Raw genomic sequence first — 19,211 nt, forward strand, 5'->3', positions numbered from 1 at the left:
TTTGATCGGTGCCGGTGGTTGCATCCATCCCCACAGATGCCCAAGCACGAACCAAGAGGATATCTTCCACTTCGGTGTAGTTTGTCGACCGCGCGCGTGGGCGGGAAGCGGCGGTGAATGCCTCCTCCCCTATCTCGGCCACCTCCTCCTCGTCATCCCCTTCATCCTCCTCATCTTCTCCAACCTCCTCACCAAAGGGTTCTAGAGGCGGAGCCCCGAGGTCCACCTCCGCGTCTTGAAGGAGGTCCATGAACGAGGTTGGGTTTGCCATTTCCTCGAACACCTCGTGCGCGGCGGGAGGAGGTTCGGCGACGACGACGACCGGGGGCGCGGGCTTCTTTCGCGCCGTGACCTTCTTCCGCTTCGGGGATGCGCCGGGGGCCTTCGAGGAAGCCCCTCGCGTCCCACGCGAGGAGACCTTCGGCCGGCTCTTCTTCGCGGGGGCGGGCTGGACGGTGGCCGGGGCAGCCGCGGTGGCCGGGGCGGGCGCGGTAGCGGCCGGGGCGGGAGGAGGCGGTGCGAGGCCCACCCGCTGCCGCTTGGCCCCGACGTGGGTCGCCGCCACCACGTAGGCCACGGTGGCCGGGGCGTGTGGGGCGGGGGCGGGGGCAGGCGGGGCTGGCGCGGCGGCAGCCTGGGCGGGCAGGTCTAGTGCGGGGGCGGGCGGGGCGTGCGCGGCGGCGGCCTGGGCGGGCGGGGGATCCATGGCGGCGGGAGGAGCTGGGGACGGGCGGTTTTCCCTCCCGCGCTGGAGAGGAACAGGAGTGCGGGTTGGGATTGGGTTTTCCCTCCCAACCCTCACTTCTACAGGCTGGGATTTGGTTTGCAGGTTCGACCTTTAATTTTTTTTACGGATTTAAGGGTTTAAGGGTTCTAGTCTACGTTGTTTTGTCGACGAAAACTGTAAAAAAGCGGTTATTTTTTTTAATTTAAAGGTTTGAGGGTTTTACTAGACTTGCTCTTAGAACAGAACCGAGGGAAGCGGGGACAGCTGGCCGCAAAACCCCCTCCCCTGTTCGTCGCCAATCCCCATTTCCCACGACACAAACCCCCGTCCCCTCGCTCGCTGCGCCAACCCAGCCCAACCACTCCGCCTACTCCGAGGGCGAGAAGCTTCGAGGAGCTAGGGTTTCCCGCACCGACCGATGGCCGTCGCCGAAGCGGTGCTGCCCTCGTCGCCGCCGCCGCCCCCGCCGTCGCGGATCGTCGTCGTGGTGCTGGCGCTCGTGCACTTGGCCCTCGCCCCGATGCTGGCGCTCGGGCGCGTCCTCTGCGTCGCGGCGGGAGCCCTCCCCTACCTGGGCTTCGCGCTCGCGTGGGTCATCTCCGCGGCCTCGGCTGCACAGGTCGTGGCGATCCGCGCCTGGGGCGAGAGCTCCGCCGCCTTCCTGTTCCTGCAGGCCCTCGTGTACGGGGGGCTCAAGGTCCTCATCTACAGCATCCTTGTGTTCGTCGCGCTTCTCGTCCTCTTGGCGTGCGTGGCCTACGTGATTGCAGTTGTATCTGGATCCACTTCGGAATTCAAGAAGGTATATATCGTGCAAATTGACTCCCTGCCATCTTTGTTCCGGTCGAATTACAGCAGCAGTGCAGTACATACGCTAGTGGACGAGCCCTGTGTTAGCATTATGTTCTAGGCTTCTAGCTAAGTTGCCATATACAGTTCAGGTTGTCCTGATCGGTGGGACTAGTTCTTTTTTTTCCATGTGTGTTCGTGTTCATCACTTCATTTGCATCATTCCATTTCCGAACCATGCCGTACACACTCATGTTCATCCCTGTGGTTTTGTTGAAATTGCTGTACTCAGATCGCCTCAGGAGCATTCACGCGGGAGTCGGTTGCAGACTTGTTTAGGCTTCCGCGCATCGCGGTGCTTGGATACGTTGCAGATGTGGGCTTCTTCCTTCTTACGGTCGCTGGTCTTCTGGTAGCGATGATGTCGCCGCACGTGGAGGGTTCGATGTCTCAGGGTGAAATGGTCGCATCCGTAATCATGGATGTGGCGGCATTTGGTATGCACGCGACAGCTTGCTTTGTTATCATCCCAGCACTCGTTCTTAGTGTCTGGAGGGGGGACCAGGTGGACAGGAAAGCGCCATCGCAGTTATGTTGAGGTATGCTACCCCCCTTTGCTTTGCCCCCTGTATCGGTGAGCCATATGGTCTTTTCAATTATAATCTGCATATTTTGTGTATCCTGAAAACAGTCCTCCAGTGTTGTTGATTACTGCCTACTGCTGTTGATATTTGTTACTCCCTTCGTTCCTAAATATAAGTCTTATTAGAGATTCCACTACGGACTACATATGGAGCAAAATGAATGAATCTACACTAAATTTTGTCTATATACATCCATATGTAGTTTGTAATGGAATCTCTAAAATGACTTATATTTAGGAACGGAGGAAGTAGTTGTTAAGATGGAGCATCGTTGCATATAAAACCAATGAGGTTTTTGCTATTTCGTCTGGTCATTGCATATTAGATTGGGATTGCCATCAATCTTAAATCGTGCAAGTAGCCAACTGATGCAGTTCTACCTTATGCTTTTGTTACGAAGTGATGATAGTAAAAACTATCAGTTCTATATATTAGAAAAAAGCAAATTAATTACTTAAGCTCCATGGTCCACTCTCCACTGTGATCGTTGTATCTTTGCAGTGAGTGAGATTATAACAATGTTTTCATGCTCCCAAACTGTTTACAAGCACCTTTCTTGAGTTTTCTTGTCATTTCTAAGTTCTCCATTGAAACCGATGGGAAGATCCAAAGTTTTGAAGTTTTGGCTATGGCATACGAGTCTACTCTTCTTAGCTGCATTTGGCATTCATAACTTTTATACCATGTTCGGTCACACTTGTAAAAAGAAGTGAACTTTTTGATCATGTAAATAAATAACATGACGGTAAAATGGCACACCTGTAGTCCTTTTAACAATTATTAACATTTATGTGCCACTATGCCTACTACAGTATATTTTAGTAGAATTGCCATTGTGCCTTTGTCCGCTGTTCTGTGACTCAGTTTAGTGCTTCTATACTTTATTAGTAAAATAAAGTAAACTGTTTGATCATGTACATAAATAACATGACCGTAAATGTATGCATATCTTGTACTTTACAGTGGTGCTATGCCACTACATTTTCGTAGACGTCCCTTTGAGAACAGTTAATATCTGATGTCGCAAGTTCATATCCTCCATTGTGCGTTTGTTAGCACTACCAATTGAAAGGACGAGAAATATTCTAATTCTGTAATATCTCACAAGATAGAAGTTACTTCATTGCTGGAAAATGAGTGACATAGCCTTTATTAGATTCACAGTACTTGAAATTGTACTGTTGGATGGTTAATGTTGATATGAGTATGTTTCTTTTATGTGGTAGTCTGATGAAATCTTGGGTGGCACTATTGGCAGACCAAGCTAAGAAGAGAAGGTGTCCGGGGATTATGGCAAGGATCCTAATCGTCATTCTACTGATGGTTGGGAGTGATCCCTACAGATACAAGTTTCCACAGGAAAAAGAGAGTTTCTGCAGACTTGGTTCTTCCATTAGTAGATGCTAATCGTTGTTAACCATGGAAACTGTTTTAGACTTGCTTATTTCTGCTATTATTAGATCGTAATCGTCAATAGCTAGCCATGATGTTTGGTGGGTCATTATTGGTCGGCTGACGATGTTTGATGCTACTCCTCGTTTGCGGTCCCTTTGTGACACACTTTTGGAAGAAAACGCTTCCATGAGACATTAATCTCGTGAATTCACTGCTGTCGATTTGGGTTCTTATATGTTGTATGCACGGTAGTTAACGTTTTGCAAGTGCCAAGTGTGTTATGTACGCTTTGCCATTTCGAATATCTTCTTGTTTATCAGAGGTGGTCATCTACTGCACTAGAGTACATGTTCCATCCTCGTGTTGGCTGCTGATCTTCATCACATTTTTTTAACATTATGATGATCAATGGTACTTACCACTAGAGATACAGATTTGCAACTGTGTCAAATATGTAGTACTCCTTCTGATCCGAATTAAATGATGCAACCTTTATATAATGTTGATTTTATATTGTATAGAGGCCGTGTCACTTAATTTGGATCGCAAAGAGTAAATAACTTTGCATCGAATATATGTACACGTATGTCAGGGAGACGAGTCTGAAGTTTTAGGTTTGATGGTGGTCTTGGCAGCATGTGCAGTAGTCTGCTGAGAGGAAACGGGGCCCTTCCATTGAGCCTCCGCGACGGTGGTTGAAAGACTGATGTCACGTAAGTGTTTGGAGGCAGCGGCGATCTGTGAGCCCTTCTCCTTGTCGGGTGATCGAAATGCAACCCATGTGGCGATAGTCTCGGACAACCTCGATTTAATCAGGAACCTGAACAATCACAACACATTCACGAGCTATGGTGCCATCTTGGAGGAAATAGAGAACAACCAGAAGCAATTGCGTACGGTCAGCTTCGATCATGAACAACGAGAGATGCTCTTGTTTTGGCGAATTTTTCCACCTCAGGCAGATGAAAGGATCGATATGGTTGATTAGAGGGGAGGGGGGGTGAATAGGCAGCGATCATTTTTTAACTAATCTTAGCAAGTTAGGGTTAGCAACCTAAGGGTTCATTAAAATGACAACAAAGAGGTGAACCTATATGATGCTCACAACAAAGATAACTAAGACAAGTAAGAGATACACAACAACATAAGCATACACAATGTAAAGGTTAGAGATAACCACAAGTGGAACCAATGAAGACGAGGATGTGTTACCGAAGTTCCTTCCCTTTCACAGAAAGTACATCTCCATTGGAGCGGTGTGGAGGCACAATGCTCCTCAATAAGCCACTAGGGCCACCGTATTCTCCTCACGCCCTCACACGATGCGAGGTACCGTGATTTCACTATAGGTGCTCTTGAAGGCGGCGACCGAACCTTTACAAACAAGGTTGGGGCAAACTTCACACAAAGCTTGGAGGCTCCGAACAAGACCACGACGCTTCACCACAATGGAATGTGGCTTCGAGGTGACCTCAACCGTCTAGGGTGCTCAAACATCCAAGAGTAACAAGATCTGCAAGGGATTGGTAGTGTGGAGAATGTAATCAAAACTCTGTTTTCCATTGATGAATGAACATATATATACATGGGGAACAGTCGCTTCCAAAGGATGCGACGGTACGAGGAGGCGGTTCCTGGAGGCGTCGCTCCAGGAACGAAGTGTTGGTTCGGTCGTGGAGATGCCCACGTGCAGTTACAAGTAGAGATTAAGTTAACTAATTACATTAACTAATTAAACTCTAACACTCCCCCTAATCTATACTTGTCCTTGAGTATATTCATCATCTTGAAACAGTCTCCTCCCAAAACCCCGTGGGAAAAATATGAGGAGTAGTATAGTATATGCTGCTAAAACTCCTTCAAACCCTGTGGGAAAATAAGGAGAAAATGATACAACATATAATGATTATTGCCTCTGTTGATTTTATATGAAATGTATCCATAAAATTAGAGGACAAAAATACGTCGTATATACTTTTCCTAAAAACCCCGGTGGGGAAAAACGAACAGTATGACATAGTATGACATATGATCTTATGTTGATATTGTCTCATTAAAAACCTTGATGAGAACTATGGAAGTAAACTCATAAAGGGGAAAAGAGTGCAATATAATGTTTGAACGGGTTATTTTTCAGAGAGAAACTCCCCCTGATCTTTGCAAATCCCGAAGTCTTCGCATACCTATCCCATGAACATATTTTTCAAATGTTGAAGCTGGGAGTGATTTTGTAAATAGGTCAGGGAGATTATCGCACGATTTAACTTGCAAAATATTTATTTTCCCTTTCTACTGTAATTGATGGGGAAAAAATAATTTAGGAGAAATATGCTTAGTGATATTGCTCTTTATGTAACCCGTTTGCATTTGAGCAACACAAGCAACATTATCTTCATAGATAATGGTTGGAGATTTGATAAGACCTTTGCCATATGATTTTTGTATGTGGTTTATCATTCTGCGAAACCATACACATTCACGTGATGCTTCATATAATGTGATTATTTCAGAATGATTGGTGGATGTAGCCACTAGGGTCTGCTTGGAAGATTTCCATGATATGACTGTCCCACCATGTAGGAACACGAAACCGGTTTGTGATCTGGCATTATGGGGGTCAGATAAGTAGCCAGCATATGTATACCCAATCAAATCAATGTCCAAATTTCTTTGAAATTGAAAGAATAGGCCAAGATCCTTTGTGCCTTGGAGATATCGAAAAATATTCTTAACTCCGGTCCAATGGCGTTTAGTGGGAGCTGCGCTATGTCTAGCTAATAAATTTACTGCAAATGCAATGTCAGGTCTGGTGCAATTTGCAAGATACATGAGCGCTCCAACGGCACTAAGATATGGGACTTCAGGTCCTAATATCTTTTCTCCATCATCCATTGGTCTAAACTGATCTTTCTCTATGTCTAGAGATCGAACTACCATAGGAATTTTGGATGGATAGGATTTGTCCATATTGAATTTCTCCAATATTTTCTGGATATAGGCGGTTTGATGAACCAAAATACCTGAGGGAAGGTGCTCAAGTTGTAATCCTAAGCAAAATTTAGTTTTACCCAAATCCTTCATTTCAAATTCCGTCTTTAAGTGATTGCGTGCTTCATAAATATCTTCGGTGGTTCCAATGATGTTAAGATCATCAACATACACTGAAATAATGCAAAATCCGGTTGCGGACTTTTTTATGAAAACACATGGGCAATCATCATTATTGGAGTATCCTTTTTTCAAAAAGAACTCACTAAGTCGGTTGTACCACATGCGACCCGACTGTTTTAAGCCGTATAAAGACTTGTTTAGTTTTACACAATATGCATTGCGTTTTGCGTTTGGATTCGGGATTGGAACTCCATCAGGAACCTTCATGTATATGTCCGAATCAAGTGAACCGTAAAGGTAGGCGGTCACTACGTCCATCAACTGCATAGGTAGACGATTTTGTACTACCATAGAATAAGGTATCGGAAAGTAATACCACTCATTACTGGAGAGTATGTTTCATTGAAATTAATGCCTGGTCTCTGCGTGAAACCTTGGGCTACTAGCCTCGCTTTATATCTCACCACCTCGTTGTTCTCGTTTCTTTTACGGACGAAAACCCATTTGAATCCCACAGGGAAAACTCTGGGAGGTGTAGGTATTGCTTCAGTGAATACCTTTCGTTTATTAAGCGAGGCTAACTCTACTTGGATTGCATCCTTCCATTTAGGCCAGTCGGAGCGTTTCTTGCACTCTGCCATGGTCTTTGGATCATGATCATTTAGAAGGTTGTCTGCAACTGTAGTTGATAAATATATGTCGACAATAGTAGACTTACGATTGCAACATTCTCCAGAATCCATATAGTTGGTGGAAATTTCATTTACCCATGTTGACTGGTCGTGATTTCCCAATAGGATTGAGTCAGGGTTTTCCGATGTCCCAGTCATTGAGTGCACAACTGAGCTGGGTTGTGGAGGCCGTTCTTCCACTGGGTGTTCATTACCCATTTGATGATTATCAACGCTAGGTTGATTTACATTTACTGGTTCACAGGGTTTCTTCCTCTGTTTCCTTTGTTGCTTGCGAGAAGCTGAATCCTGTTCTATGGCCGTATTTCTCCCCCTCTTCCTTTGAACAGGGGGTTGAGTGGTTTTTGTTGGTACCTCCACTCTTTCGGGCGCATTTCTGGCAGGATTGTAGGATTTTGTAACACCTTTATAGTCAGTAAATGAATCTGACAGGTTATTTGCAATATGTTGCAAATTAATTATTTTCCGAACTTGAAGTTCAGATTCTTGAGTACGTGGATCAGAGGAGGAAATGTCTTGGGCATTCCAATCGATTTCCGGGCATTCTTTTTGGTACTTGATGTCTCCCCCTAATACCGTGAAATATTCCTCATTAAAGATGCAGTCAGCGTGACGGGATGTGAATAGATCCCCCGTGAGGGGTTCAAGGTACTTGATTATCGACGGTGATTTGTACCCCACATAGATACCCAATTTTCTGTGTGGGCCCATGGATGTACGCTGTGGTGGTGAGATTGGGATATATGTGGCGCATCCAAATTTACGCATATGGGAAATATTTGGTTGATTTCCATGTACTAATTGCAAAGGGGAAGTGTTGTGATATGCAGTTGGTCGCAATTGGATTAAGTCAACAGCGTGTAAAATTGCGTGACCCCAACAAGAAGTTGGTAAATTGCAATTCATTAGTAAGGGTCGTGCAATGAGCTTAATTCTCTTAATTAGGGATTCAGCCAATCCATTTTGAGTGTGGACATATGGGACTGAGTGCTGAACTTCAATGCCTAATGCCATGCAATAATCATTAAAGGCATGCGAGGAGAATTCAGCAGGGTTGTCCAGTCGAATTGATCTAATTCGATTCTCGGGATAATGAGCTTGTAATTAGATAATTTGTCTCATTATTTTGGCAAATGCATGGTTTCGTGTAGAAAGTAAACACACGTGAGACCATCGTGTAGATGCATCTATTAGAACCATGAAGTACCTAAAAGGTCCAGATAATGGTTGGATAGGACCACAAATATCGCCTTGAATTCGTTCAAGGAATTGGAGTGGTTCTCCTTGAATTTTAAGATATGATGGTCTTAAAATGAGTTTCCCAGTAGCACATGCAGTGCACATAAAATCTGAAGATTGTGGGAATTTAGCTTCATTCAAGTCATGACCATTGGAATTGCAGATAATTTTTCTCATCATCCCGATACCGGGATGACCAAGGCGATCATGCCAAGTTTGGAATGCATTGACATTCTGAAAAATTACCTTATACGCAATATGTTCTACGGGTTTTATGTAAGTGTAGTATAATCCTGATGATAAAGAGGGAATTTTCTCAAATATTTGTTTGCCATATCCGTTGTCTTTGGTAAAGAGGAGATATTCCTCTTTATTGTCCTCATAAGTTTCGATGTGGAAACCATTTTTGCGGATATCTCTATAACCTATGAGGGTACGAGTTGAATCAGGATACAATAAAGCATCCTCAATTACAATTTGTGTACCCATAGGGAGGGTAAATATGGCACATCCAGTGCCAATAATTACCGCATCGCGTCCAGCGATTGTTAAAATATTTCCATTCAACTTTGTAAGAGTTTGGAAATACTTTATTTCCCTAAGTATAGAGTTTGTGGTGCCACTGTCCACAAGGCACATTTCCTCCTCCATTGGATTTAACTCCCGTAGAAATATATATATTGAAATATGGAATTTTCAGTTTAATCAAAATACTTTATTGGATATATAGAATACATACAAATTTATTGAGATCAAAGTGCTGATACAATATACATAATATAGAAAAGGACTACTACAACAATAATATTAATAATATGTTCTTATTACAACAATCTAATGGATGTACACCAATAAAATATCTAAATGGTGTCAATTGACTAGTCAAAGTCTCCGAATATGTCGGTGGTGTATTGGGTCATCATATTCTCCGTGTCCATGGAGTCATGCGGTAGATGGAATTCTTTGTTGTTACTTGGTGCTCCTTGAACATCTTGCGAACAACCAGCTTCCTTGTTGTTGTCAGGTTGAAGATTGAAGTGGGATTCATATCTTGCTCCTTGGGCAGGTTTGTTACGTCCCATGGATTGCAGGTAGAGGTTTACCAAATGTCTTGGGGTGCGGCATTTTTTGGTGACATGCTTGTAGCATCCACATTTCTGGCAAAGCTTAGTTTTATCAAACTTATTCTTTGTTATGCCCTTTCCCTTGTCTGAACTTTGTGGCTTGTTCTTCTTGTTGTGGTTATTCTTGCCCTTAAAATTCTTGTTTTGGCCTTTGGGAGAACCATTGAACTTAAAGTTTTTCTAAAAATTTGCATGTACTTCAGGGAGAGGAGCAGCCCCAACTGGGCGTTGATGACTATTCTTTATCAGAAGTTCATCGTGTTTCTCAGCCTGTAGGAGCACATGTATAAGTTCTGAATAAACTGTATAATTCCGGGCACGATATTGTTGCTGTAGGATCCTATCAGCCGGGAGCATAGTTGATAGAGTCTTTTTCTATCTTCTCTGCTTCTGTAGGTTCCTTCTCACAAAACCGCAACTTAAAACAAATTTTATGAACCTCATGATTATAAGCTCCGATAGATTTGAAATCTTGGAGTCTTAAATGAGTCCACTCATGACTAGCTTCAGGTAGTATAACTGCCTTTTGTTGTTCATATCTAGTCTTAAGGGATTGCCACATATTGCTTGGAGATTCCTCCATCAAATATTCAGATTTCAGATCTGGATGGATATGGTGTCTTATTATGTATAAAGCACCATATTGTTGTTGCTCGGTTAATGGTGCAACTCCCTCTTGAGGAGGATCTGCACGAGGTATGAGTGCGGCTGCAATTCCACGGGATGAAAGACTTATTTTAACATCCATAGCCCATGTAGGGTAGTTGTGTCCGTCGAGCGCAAGCTCTTCAAATTCTTTGACGGTCATTTTGTCCTACAAGATTAAGAACCAGATATTTGATCAATTTACTTGTATGTAAATTAAAATCATCATGGTCATGTTGTAATAAAATTTGCAATTGTTGTGAACTCAAGTACAGACTTAAATCATCTATCATACCACTTTGGAGATAATAACCATTTTTATGGAATATATCTCACAGCACTAAGAAGCATAATTTAACCAAAGTCAGTAGATGCATCAATCTTAGTACCTTATGTTATGATGTGATTTAAATATATGAGAGAACACATTCAAGGTAGTCATAATGTCAAATTTGACAAAATGTAGACCTCGCAATAATCGTGGATAATCTGCACATTATGCAGTAGATGCCACATTACCTCATGATCTCATATATAGATTTGAGGTAGTCACTTATAATTTTTTTTGTATATTAATTCTATTCGAATTAAGTCTATTGTATGCTCCATAGGCATTTTATTTGACTTAATTGATGGTGAATTAATATTTGAGTTGTAAAAATAAATAAATGATTTTCAATTGCAAAATGATATTATTATATCATTTGTCATGTTATAGGGATTGCAAATTGCAAACACATTGATCATGTAATTATTTATAGACATAAAATTGTCTAAACTTTAATACACAATAAAAATGAGTAAATATATAATTATACCGAGATACAAGGTCTAAGCCATGACAAGTGCTTAATTACAACACTAGTAGTTGAACCTATCTATAATTTCCCAAATTTACGGGGCTAAAACATGACAAGCACTAAATAGTACTAGTAGTTGGACTTCTTTTTATAAAAGTCGGCCCAGGGAATTTATTTGTATAAAGGAGACTTGTGGCCCAGGCCCACGCGGGCACCGCTCACCGAGCGGATAAGAGGGACGGGAGGTGGTGCGGTTGGGGTCAGTTCCCCCTGTTCCACAGCCACCTCCACAAGATCCCGCAAGAGCCGCCGCCGATGGCGCCTCGTGCCGGCGCACGTTAGGGAGAGGACGGGGCGGAGGCCGCCGCATCGTAGCCAGGGAGGTGGAGGCCAGCGTGGGCCCAGGATCCGAAGCGGAGGCCGGGGCGGTGCCGCTCCAACGCTGCAGCAAATCGGCGAAGGATCCGGCGAGCCACCGCTGGTGGCGTCCGAGGGTGGGCCTGGGGCGAAGGCGGCGGAGATGCGGTGATGGTGGCGCCTGATCCGGTCGCCTCTGTCGGTGCGCTGGCTTCGGCCGCTTCCGTCGGAGCGCAGGCATCGGCCGCCTTCGATGGGGCTCTGGCTTCGACCGTCTCCGTCAGGATCACCTCCCACTCGGCCATGGCCGGAACAGGGCCATAGCCTGGAGGCGCAAAGGGCTCTTCGTCGGCAGGCGTCGGTGCTGGGAGATCCGGGTAAGTGTCCCCTCCGTCGATCTCTGATTCTAGTGGTGGATTGGCCGGGTTTGAAGGGCATGGCCCGTATCTGTGCACAGGACAGAAGATCCCCCCTGTGTATTCCAGTTGCCAATCCATGTGTGGAGCGACAAAGGCCGGCGGGGCGACGAAGTCCGGCATTGGAGGTGCCTGGTAGGCATGGTGGACGGCCGTGGGTGGGTGGCTTGGTCCTCCTGCTGCAGATCCATGGTGGTCGTGGTGACCACGACGCCCATGGCGACCACGGCGACCACGGCGGCCGTTGCCAGAGCCCCAATGGCGATGAACTCCAAGATCCTGGCTTCTTGCAGATCGACGGATTTCTCTTCTAATGAAACGAACGAGGGCGGAGGCGATTCTGTGCAGGTTCATCCCTGCCATCTCACCTTTTCTCTTCGTCTCCGGTGCTCTGTCGGTAGCCTACGTGCTGATAACGTGTGAAGAATGTAATCAAAACTCTGTTTTCCATTGATGAATGAACATATATATACATGGGGAACAGTCGCTTCCAAAGGATGCGACGGTACGAGGAGGCGGTTCCTGGAGGCGTCGCTCCAGGAACGAAGTGTTGGTTCGGTCGTGGAGATGCCCAGGTGCAGTTACAAGTAGAGATTAAGTTAACTAATTACATTAACTAATTAAACTCTAACAGGTAGGGGAATCAATTTTTCTCTTGGTGGAAGTGTAGATCTAGGCCTTCTCAACCAATCCCTAGAGAATCAACAAGTTTGATTGGCTAGGGAGAGAGATCGGGCACTTTTGAGCTTAGGGAGCAACAATGGAGCTTAGGAGGGTCGAAGGTAGGGTTCTAGAGCAAGAAGAACCCCTTATATAGTGGGGGGGGAATCCAACCGTTTTCCCACTCACAGCCCGAGCCTAGCGGTACTACCGCTGGCACTCCAGCGGTACTACCTCTAGGCCCATGGTAGTGCAGATGCACTACCGGGCCAACTACCGCCAAGAAAGTCTTCCCAAAAAGTCCGACGAAGTACAACCGCTAGGAAGGCGGTACTAAGTTCCTGGAGCGGTACTACCGCTGACCAGGGGCGGTACTACCGCCAGCACAGGTACTACCGTCGGCACTAGCGGTACTACCGCTAGGCCCAGCGGTACTACCGCTAGGGATAGCGGTACTACTGCTGAGAGATATTTTTGCTTAGAGGAGATGAACCAGAGGCGGGAACCACTCCAAAGTTGCAAGGAAAGGGAAAGGAGAGAAAGTGTGTGCGTGCAAAATTGATTCCACCCAAACCTTTCCACTACGGGTCCCCTCTTAATAGTACGACGTTCCTATGACTCAAAGAAAGAGAATCGTAGAGGACACAATGCTTCTGTTCCATGGAGGGGGCCGAGTCGTCTTGTGCCATTGACATGTGTTATCTGAAATCTTAATGCACACGATTAGTCCTTTACGGTACTCTCATCAATCACCAAAATTACTTAGGCATAAATATGCCCTAACAATCTCCCCCTTTTTGGTGAATTGATGACAATACCGGATTTGCATAGTATATAGCATGAGAACATAAATATAATGGTAGAGATAATTGAAGAGCATATGACTCACAGCATATGATAGAAATAAGTCTCACACTAGACCAAGTCTCACATCACACAAAGCAAAGATAGCAAATAAGATCAAACCAAGTTCAAGGAAAGCACGACAAAGATAAGAAAATCTAAAGGAAAGCACAAATCCAGCTCCTAGAGTCTCTCCTCCTTTGGCACAAGACACCAAAAAGGGGCACACCTAACGACACAGGTGGTCACTCCGCATCCTCATCAGCCCAGACTCGTCCGTGGCATCCGGATCGTCCTGCTCCTCCTCATTGTCCTCCTCAGACGCCTCCTCCTTTGCATCAGACCCAGTCCACTGATAGCCTTGAGCCCGCATCCAATCAGCCTCTCGAGTGATGTCGTCCTGTAAGCCGCTTGAGATATCAACATCAAGGGTCCTCAAGACACGCTTGTGCCTCTGACGGTTCTCCTTCTGGGCCACATGAGACTGATATTGTCCCTTGGCCTGCATACAAAAGAGAGTCTTCATTTTATCCTTCAGTTTCACTACCCAAGATGGCATAGCAGAAGAGCGGGACTGAGAAGCAGGGCCTCCTCCAGCAGTAGTCTCTATGTCAGTGTCCATGTGCTGAGACGAAGTTGATGGGTTGGCCCATTTGTCTTTGATACGAAGCTTGATAGGATCATGCACAAAGGGATCAACCTGAATAGGGAACTCATCGATCAAATAGACTTCATGCCACCTCTTGCGAATATAGGCAAACAAGTAGGGCCCGTAGATGGGAACCTTGCGGTTCATGATGCAGTTCCAGAGCTCATTGAACATCACGTGGGCAATATCGAGAGGGGCAGATTCCTTAGTCCTAGCATCCTCACAGTGCAGAAGCATCTCAGCTAGATAACCATGCACCTCGTCAAAGTTGCCAATGCGAGGAAAGAGAGTGTTGTAGAAGATCCGATGCATGATATCCAGATGCTTAGGGAGCACACCTTTCTTCACATAGAGTTGTTGCAGCCTGTCCTTGGGGGTGGTAGTAGATGAAGACGGAGCATGAGGACGCATCCCCAGAGGAGTTTCGTCCCCCTGAAAGTCGACTTTGAGAAGCTGCATGAATTCTGACTAGGAACCTGTCATCTTCTGAGTACCGGTCATCCAAGGCATGGTGCGCACGTCATTAGGTGCAAAGTGAACAATGACATATAATTGGGCCACAACATCTGGGTCAAAGTCTTGCGTGAAGGTGATGATCTCTTTAAGGCCAAGCTTATCAATCAAGGAGAGAGCCTCACCAAAGTAATCCGGGTTCCGCTGAAGGTGAGCAAGATCAATCCACTGCACTTGGACAAAAATCTTCTTGAATCGCTTGATGATGTCGCGATAGATCATGCAGTGATCCCGTGACCAAACATGCTCGACGTTCTTGATCTGAGACTTGTCTTCTATATAGTGATTGCGAGTGCGGAACAGCAGAAAATCCTTCGGGGGCATAGTGCGAACGTTGATCCCCTTGTTCTTGTGAGCTGTCTTCTTGAAAGACTTCTTTTTGGGATTTAGACCGGAAGTGGCGGAGCCCTCTGGAGCATCTGGAGTGCGATACTGCTTCGGTTGGTGTCCCATGGGGGATTCGAGCGACGAGCACCACCTATGACACACAAGACACACACCAAAAAAGAGCGACAGGAGGAGTCAAGGCAATGGTCAAAAAGAAGCATAAGAATAAACTCACATTGCCAAACACAACGAAAAATATCCTCCTAGCGGTAGTACCGCTGGGGTCCTAGCGGTAGTACTGCTACCCCTGACGGTAGTACCGCTGGGGTCCTAACGGTAGTACCGCCAGGCTGGCGGTAGTACCGCTAGGGGGTTGACTTTCAGATCCGAATATAGAAAGACCCATAAGAACGGCTAGATTTGATTTACGACGTCCATGGCTACTGCATAAAATCACTACAAGAACCACCATAGCCCTAATCACATGTGGACCTCAAGAACATCTAGATAGAGACATGCCTAGTCAAGAGGATTCAAGTTTTAGATCTAATCCGATGGGAAATAAGAGAAAAAGTACTTGATCTAAAACATGAAGAACTTAGGGCATGTCAAGATAAAAGGAATGAATCATAGAACCTAAACTCCCCTAGGATATCTCCTTCGTTCCATCCAAAAACAAAGTACAAACCATAGCCATGGATCCAAATCACCAAGCTCCTAACCCTATAACAAGAAAGCACCAATCAAGAGAATAAAGGGAGGAGCTTTACCGGTGTCCATGGCACTTGATGGAGGAAGGAGGAGTGAAGCAAACCCTCCAACTCAAGGGAGAGAAGGAGCTCCGCAGATAGAGATCCAAACGGGGGGAGTTCGGGGTAGAGAAAGGAAGAGCCACGAGGAAGAAGAAAGAGGGCATAAAAAAAACGGGCTCCCCCTCCTTTATATAGCCCAAGGGGTACGGGCCAGCGGTCGTACCGCCGGGGTCCTAGCGGTAGTACCGCTGACCTAGCGGTAGTACAGCTGCCCCTAGTGGTAGTACCGCCGGGGTCGTGGTGGTAGTACCGCTCTCCCTGGCGGTAGTACCGCTCCCCCTTGTGACAACCCTAAAAAGCCCTAGTCAAGTCGTGATAGACTGGGGTCCTGGCGGTAGTACCGCTACCCCTGGCGGTAGTACCGCTGGGGTCCTGGCGGTAGTACCGCTACCCCTGGCGGTAGTACCGCTCAAAATGACACAACGAGACATAAGATTTCGTGGAAAAGACGTGGGCAACGACTAGTCAGTGTAAATAAAAAGATAGCACCAGCAAGGTATACTGACTAGTCTTCCATATGAGAGAAAGGTGGGGGCGGTGGCCGAGGCCACCTATGTTTGAGGCAAAGGTATGACACCACGAAGAATTATCCTTGAATTCATGACCAACACTCGTCTTTGAAGCACAAGTGCCATTTAGTAATGGCCAAAGTGAAAGACTTGATCGATTTATGCATAATGGGGGGAGGGAAAGTTCATTGAGAGAACAACACTCCCCCTATGTCCATGCCTACATCTAGAACAAGATCTAATGCATAGTGAGGTGTAAAGTGACTAGTTTCAATCCACATTACTTGAATCAATGATATTTAGCTCATGCCTTAACTCCCGGAACCTTGCTTCATCTAGGGGCTTAGTGAAAATATCTGCAAGTTGCTCTTCAGTGCGGATGAAGTGAACCTCAATATCACCTAGCTTGATATGTTGACGAATGAAGTGATGGCGAATATCAATATGCTTGGTCTTGCTATGTTGCACCGGGTTGAGGGAAATCTTGATAGCACTTTGATTGTCACATAGAAGAGGCACTTTGTCACAAGTGACACCGTAATCCTTTAAAGTTTGCCTCATCCATAGCAACTGTGCACAACAACTTGCAGCTGCCACATACTCAGCTTTGGTAGATGATAGTGAGACACAATTCTGCTTCTTTGAAGACCAACTTACCAGTGAGCGACCAAGGAATTGGCATCCTCCAGAAGTTGACTTCCTCTCACGCAATCTCCTGCCCAATCTGAGTCAGAATAGCCCACTAGGTTGAAGTTCGCTCCTTCGGGATATCATAGACCAAAGTTTGGGGTATGAGCCAAATATCGAAAGATTCGCTTAACAGCCATATAATGATTTTCTTTTAGTGCGGATTGAAACCGTGCACATATCCCTACACTCAACATAATATCTGGTCTAGATGCACAAAGGTAAAGGAGGGATCCAATCATGGAGCGATATACCTTTTGATCCACTGTTTTACCATTGGGATCACTGTCAAGCTTGCATCTTGTTGGCATGGGGAACTTGACCGGCTTGACATCTTCAAGCTCGAACCTTTTGAGCATGTCTTGAGTGTACTTGGCTTGTTTGATGAAGGTCCCTTCTAAGCCTTGTTTAATCTCGAATCCAAGGAAGAACTTCAACTCACCCATCATAGACATCTCAAATTTCTCGGTCATTAGTGCAACAAATTCTTCATTTAAAGAAATGTTAGGAGAACCAAAAATGATATCATCAACATATAGTTGGCATATGAACAAATCCCCTTTAACCCTCTTAGTAAAAAGAGTGGGATCTATCTTCCCAATTTCAAACCCACGATCTTGTAACAACTCAGTAAGATACTCATACCACGCACGTGGGGCTTGTTTAAGGCCATAGAGTGCCTTATTAAGTTTGTACACATGATTGGGGAGCTTGGGATGTTCGAATCCCGGGGGTTGTTTGACATAAACCAACTCATTTAAAGGACCATTAAGAAAAGCACTTTTCACATCCATTTGCTGTAATTGGAAATTATGATGAGAAGAAAATGCAAGCAGCATGCGAATAGATTGTAGACGAGCAACATGGGCAAAGGTTTCACCGTAGTCGATATCCTCGACTTGGGAGTAGCCTTGAGCCACCAGTCTTGCCTTGTTTCGAATCACAATCCCATTGGCATCTTGCTTGTTTTTGAAAATCCATTTGGTCCCGATGACATTATGTTCCTCCTTTGGTCTTGGCACTAAATCCTAGACGTGATTGCGCTCGAAGTTGTTGAGTTCTTCATGCATGGCCATAAGCCAATCCTCATCATCGAGCGCTTCCTGTACCTGTTGAGGTTCGCAATACGAAACAAACGCGTGATGCTCACAATAATTCCAAATCTGTTGACGGGTGGATACTCCCATTTTTAAACTGCCAAGTACATTCTTCATAAGATGTGACTTGACTCTCAGCTTGTTCGCAATCTTGGCTGCTCGACGCTCCAAGATTTCTACATTGGATAACTGGGGAGCATCGACTTGTTTACTTTGCTTGCCCTTGCGTCTTGAACCTGCCTTGGCACCAGCTTTTGGTGCTGCAGAAGGGAATTGCGAGACATTATCCTGATCAACTTGATTTTCTACTTGAGCAGGTTCACTTGTTTGTCCTTGTACTTGTGGTTGCTCTTGATCTTGATCTTGTGCTTCTATTTGGTCTGGATCTTGTAGTTGCACTTGATCTTGATCTTGAGCAGGTTCAGAACCTTGGGTAATTGCTTGTACATCATGGGACACATCACCATCTTTGGGCAATTGATCTTGACCTTGAGCTTGTTCAACTTGTTGAGGGTCTTCTCTTTGTTCATTGGAAGCGTGTGGGGCTTGTGAGGGTGATGGCTCCACTTGAGTAGAGCATTGTCCTTCTCCTTCGGCCACAATGGGTTCCTCAATGGGGAGTATTTGACCAATCCCCATTCTTCTTATGGCTTGGGGAGGAATTTCATCACCTACATCACAAAGACCACTTTGCTCCACTTGGGAGCCATTATTTTCATCAAACTCCACGTTACACGTCTCCTCAATGAGTCCGGTGGACTTGTTGAGGACACGGTAAGCATGAGAGTTTGTAGAATAACCAACAAAGATGCCCTCTTGTGCTCTAGAATCAAATTTAGCTAAACGTGCACCTTTCTTGAGAATGAAACACTTATAACCGAATACCCGGAAGTACTTGATATTGGGTTTGTTTCCGGTGAGAATCTCATATGGAGTCTTGTTCAAGCCTTTGCGGATATAGAGCCGGTTGGACGCGTGACATGCTGTGTTGATGGCATCGGCCCAAAAGTTATATGGAGATTTGAATTCCGCCATCATTGTTCTTGCAGCATCCATCAAAGTCCGGTTCTTCCTTTCCGCCACACCATTTTGTTGAGGGGTATATGGTGCTGAATATTGATGTTTTATTCCCTCATCACCTAGAAACTCATCCAAGGTGTAGTTCTTGAACTCGG

General features: G+C 45.3%; 1 protein-coding gene across 2 annotated transcripts; it reads left to right on the plus strand.

Moving 5' to 3' along the window:
- The first annotated feature begins 1,048 nt into the window (after nucleotides 1–1,048).
- LOC123429506 lies at nucleotides 1,049–3,762 on the plus strand. 2 transcript variants are annotated; one of them, XM_045113535.1, is made up of 3 exons: nucleotides 1,049–1,529; nucleotides 1,809–2,115; nucleotides 3,387–3,762. In XM_045113535.1, the coding sequence occupies exons 1-2, from the start codon at nucleotides 1,146–1,148 to the stop codon at nucleotides 2,112–2,114; spliced, it is 690 nt and encodes a 229-aa protein (XP_044969470.1). In that variant the 5' UTR covers nucleotides 1,049–1,145; the 3' UTR covers nucleotide 2,115; nucleotides 3,387–3,762. The 2 variants fall into 2 exon arrangements, with proteins under 2 accessions (XP_044969470.1, XP_044969469.1); XM_045113534.1 differs by having other exon boundaries at nucleotides 3,419–3,762.
- The last annotated feature ends 15,449 nt before the right edge of the window (nucleotides 3,763–19,211 follow it).

The sequence above is a fragment of the Hordeum vulgare genome, chromosome 2H, assembly GCF_904849725.1.
Source record: "Hordeum vulgare subsp. vulgare chromosome 2H, MorexV3_pseudomolecules_assembly, whole genome shotgun sequence".
Classification (NCBI taxonomy): domain Eukaryota; kingdom Viridiplantae; phylum Streptophyta; class Magnoliopsida; order Poales; family Poaceae; genus Hordeum; species Hordeum vulgare.

Coding starts and splice junctions, on each gene's coding strand:
- LOC123429506 (XM_045113535.1), top strand. CDS start 1,146: ATGGCCGTCGCCGAAGCGGTGCTGCCCTCGTCGCCGCCGCCGCCCCCG. Junction 1,530..1,808: donor CCACTTCGGAATTCAAGAAG/GTATATATCGTG, acceptor TGCTGTACTCAG/ATCGCCTCAGGAGCATTCAC.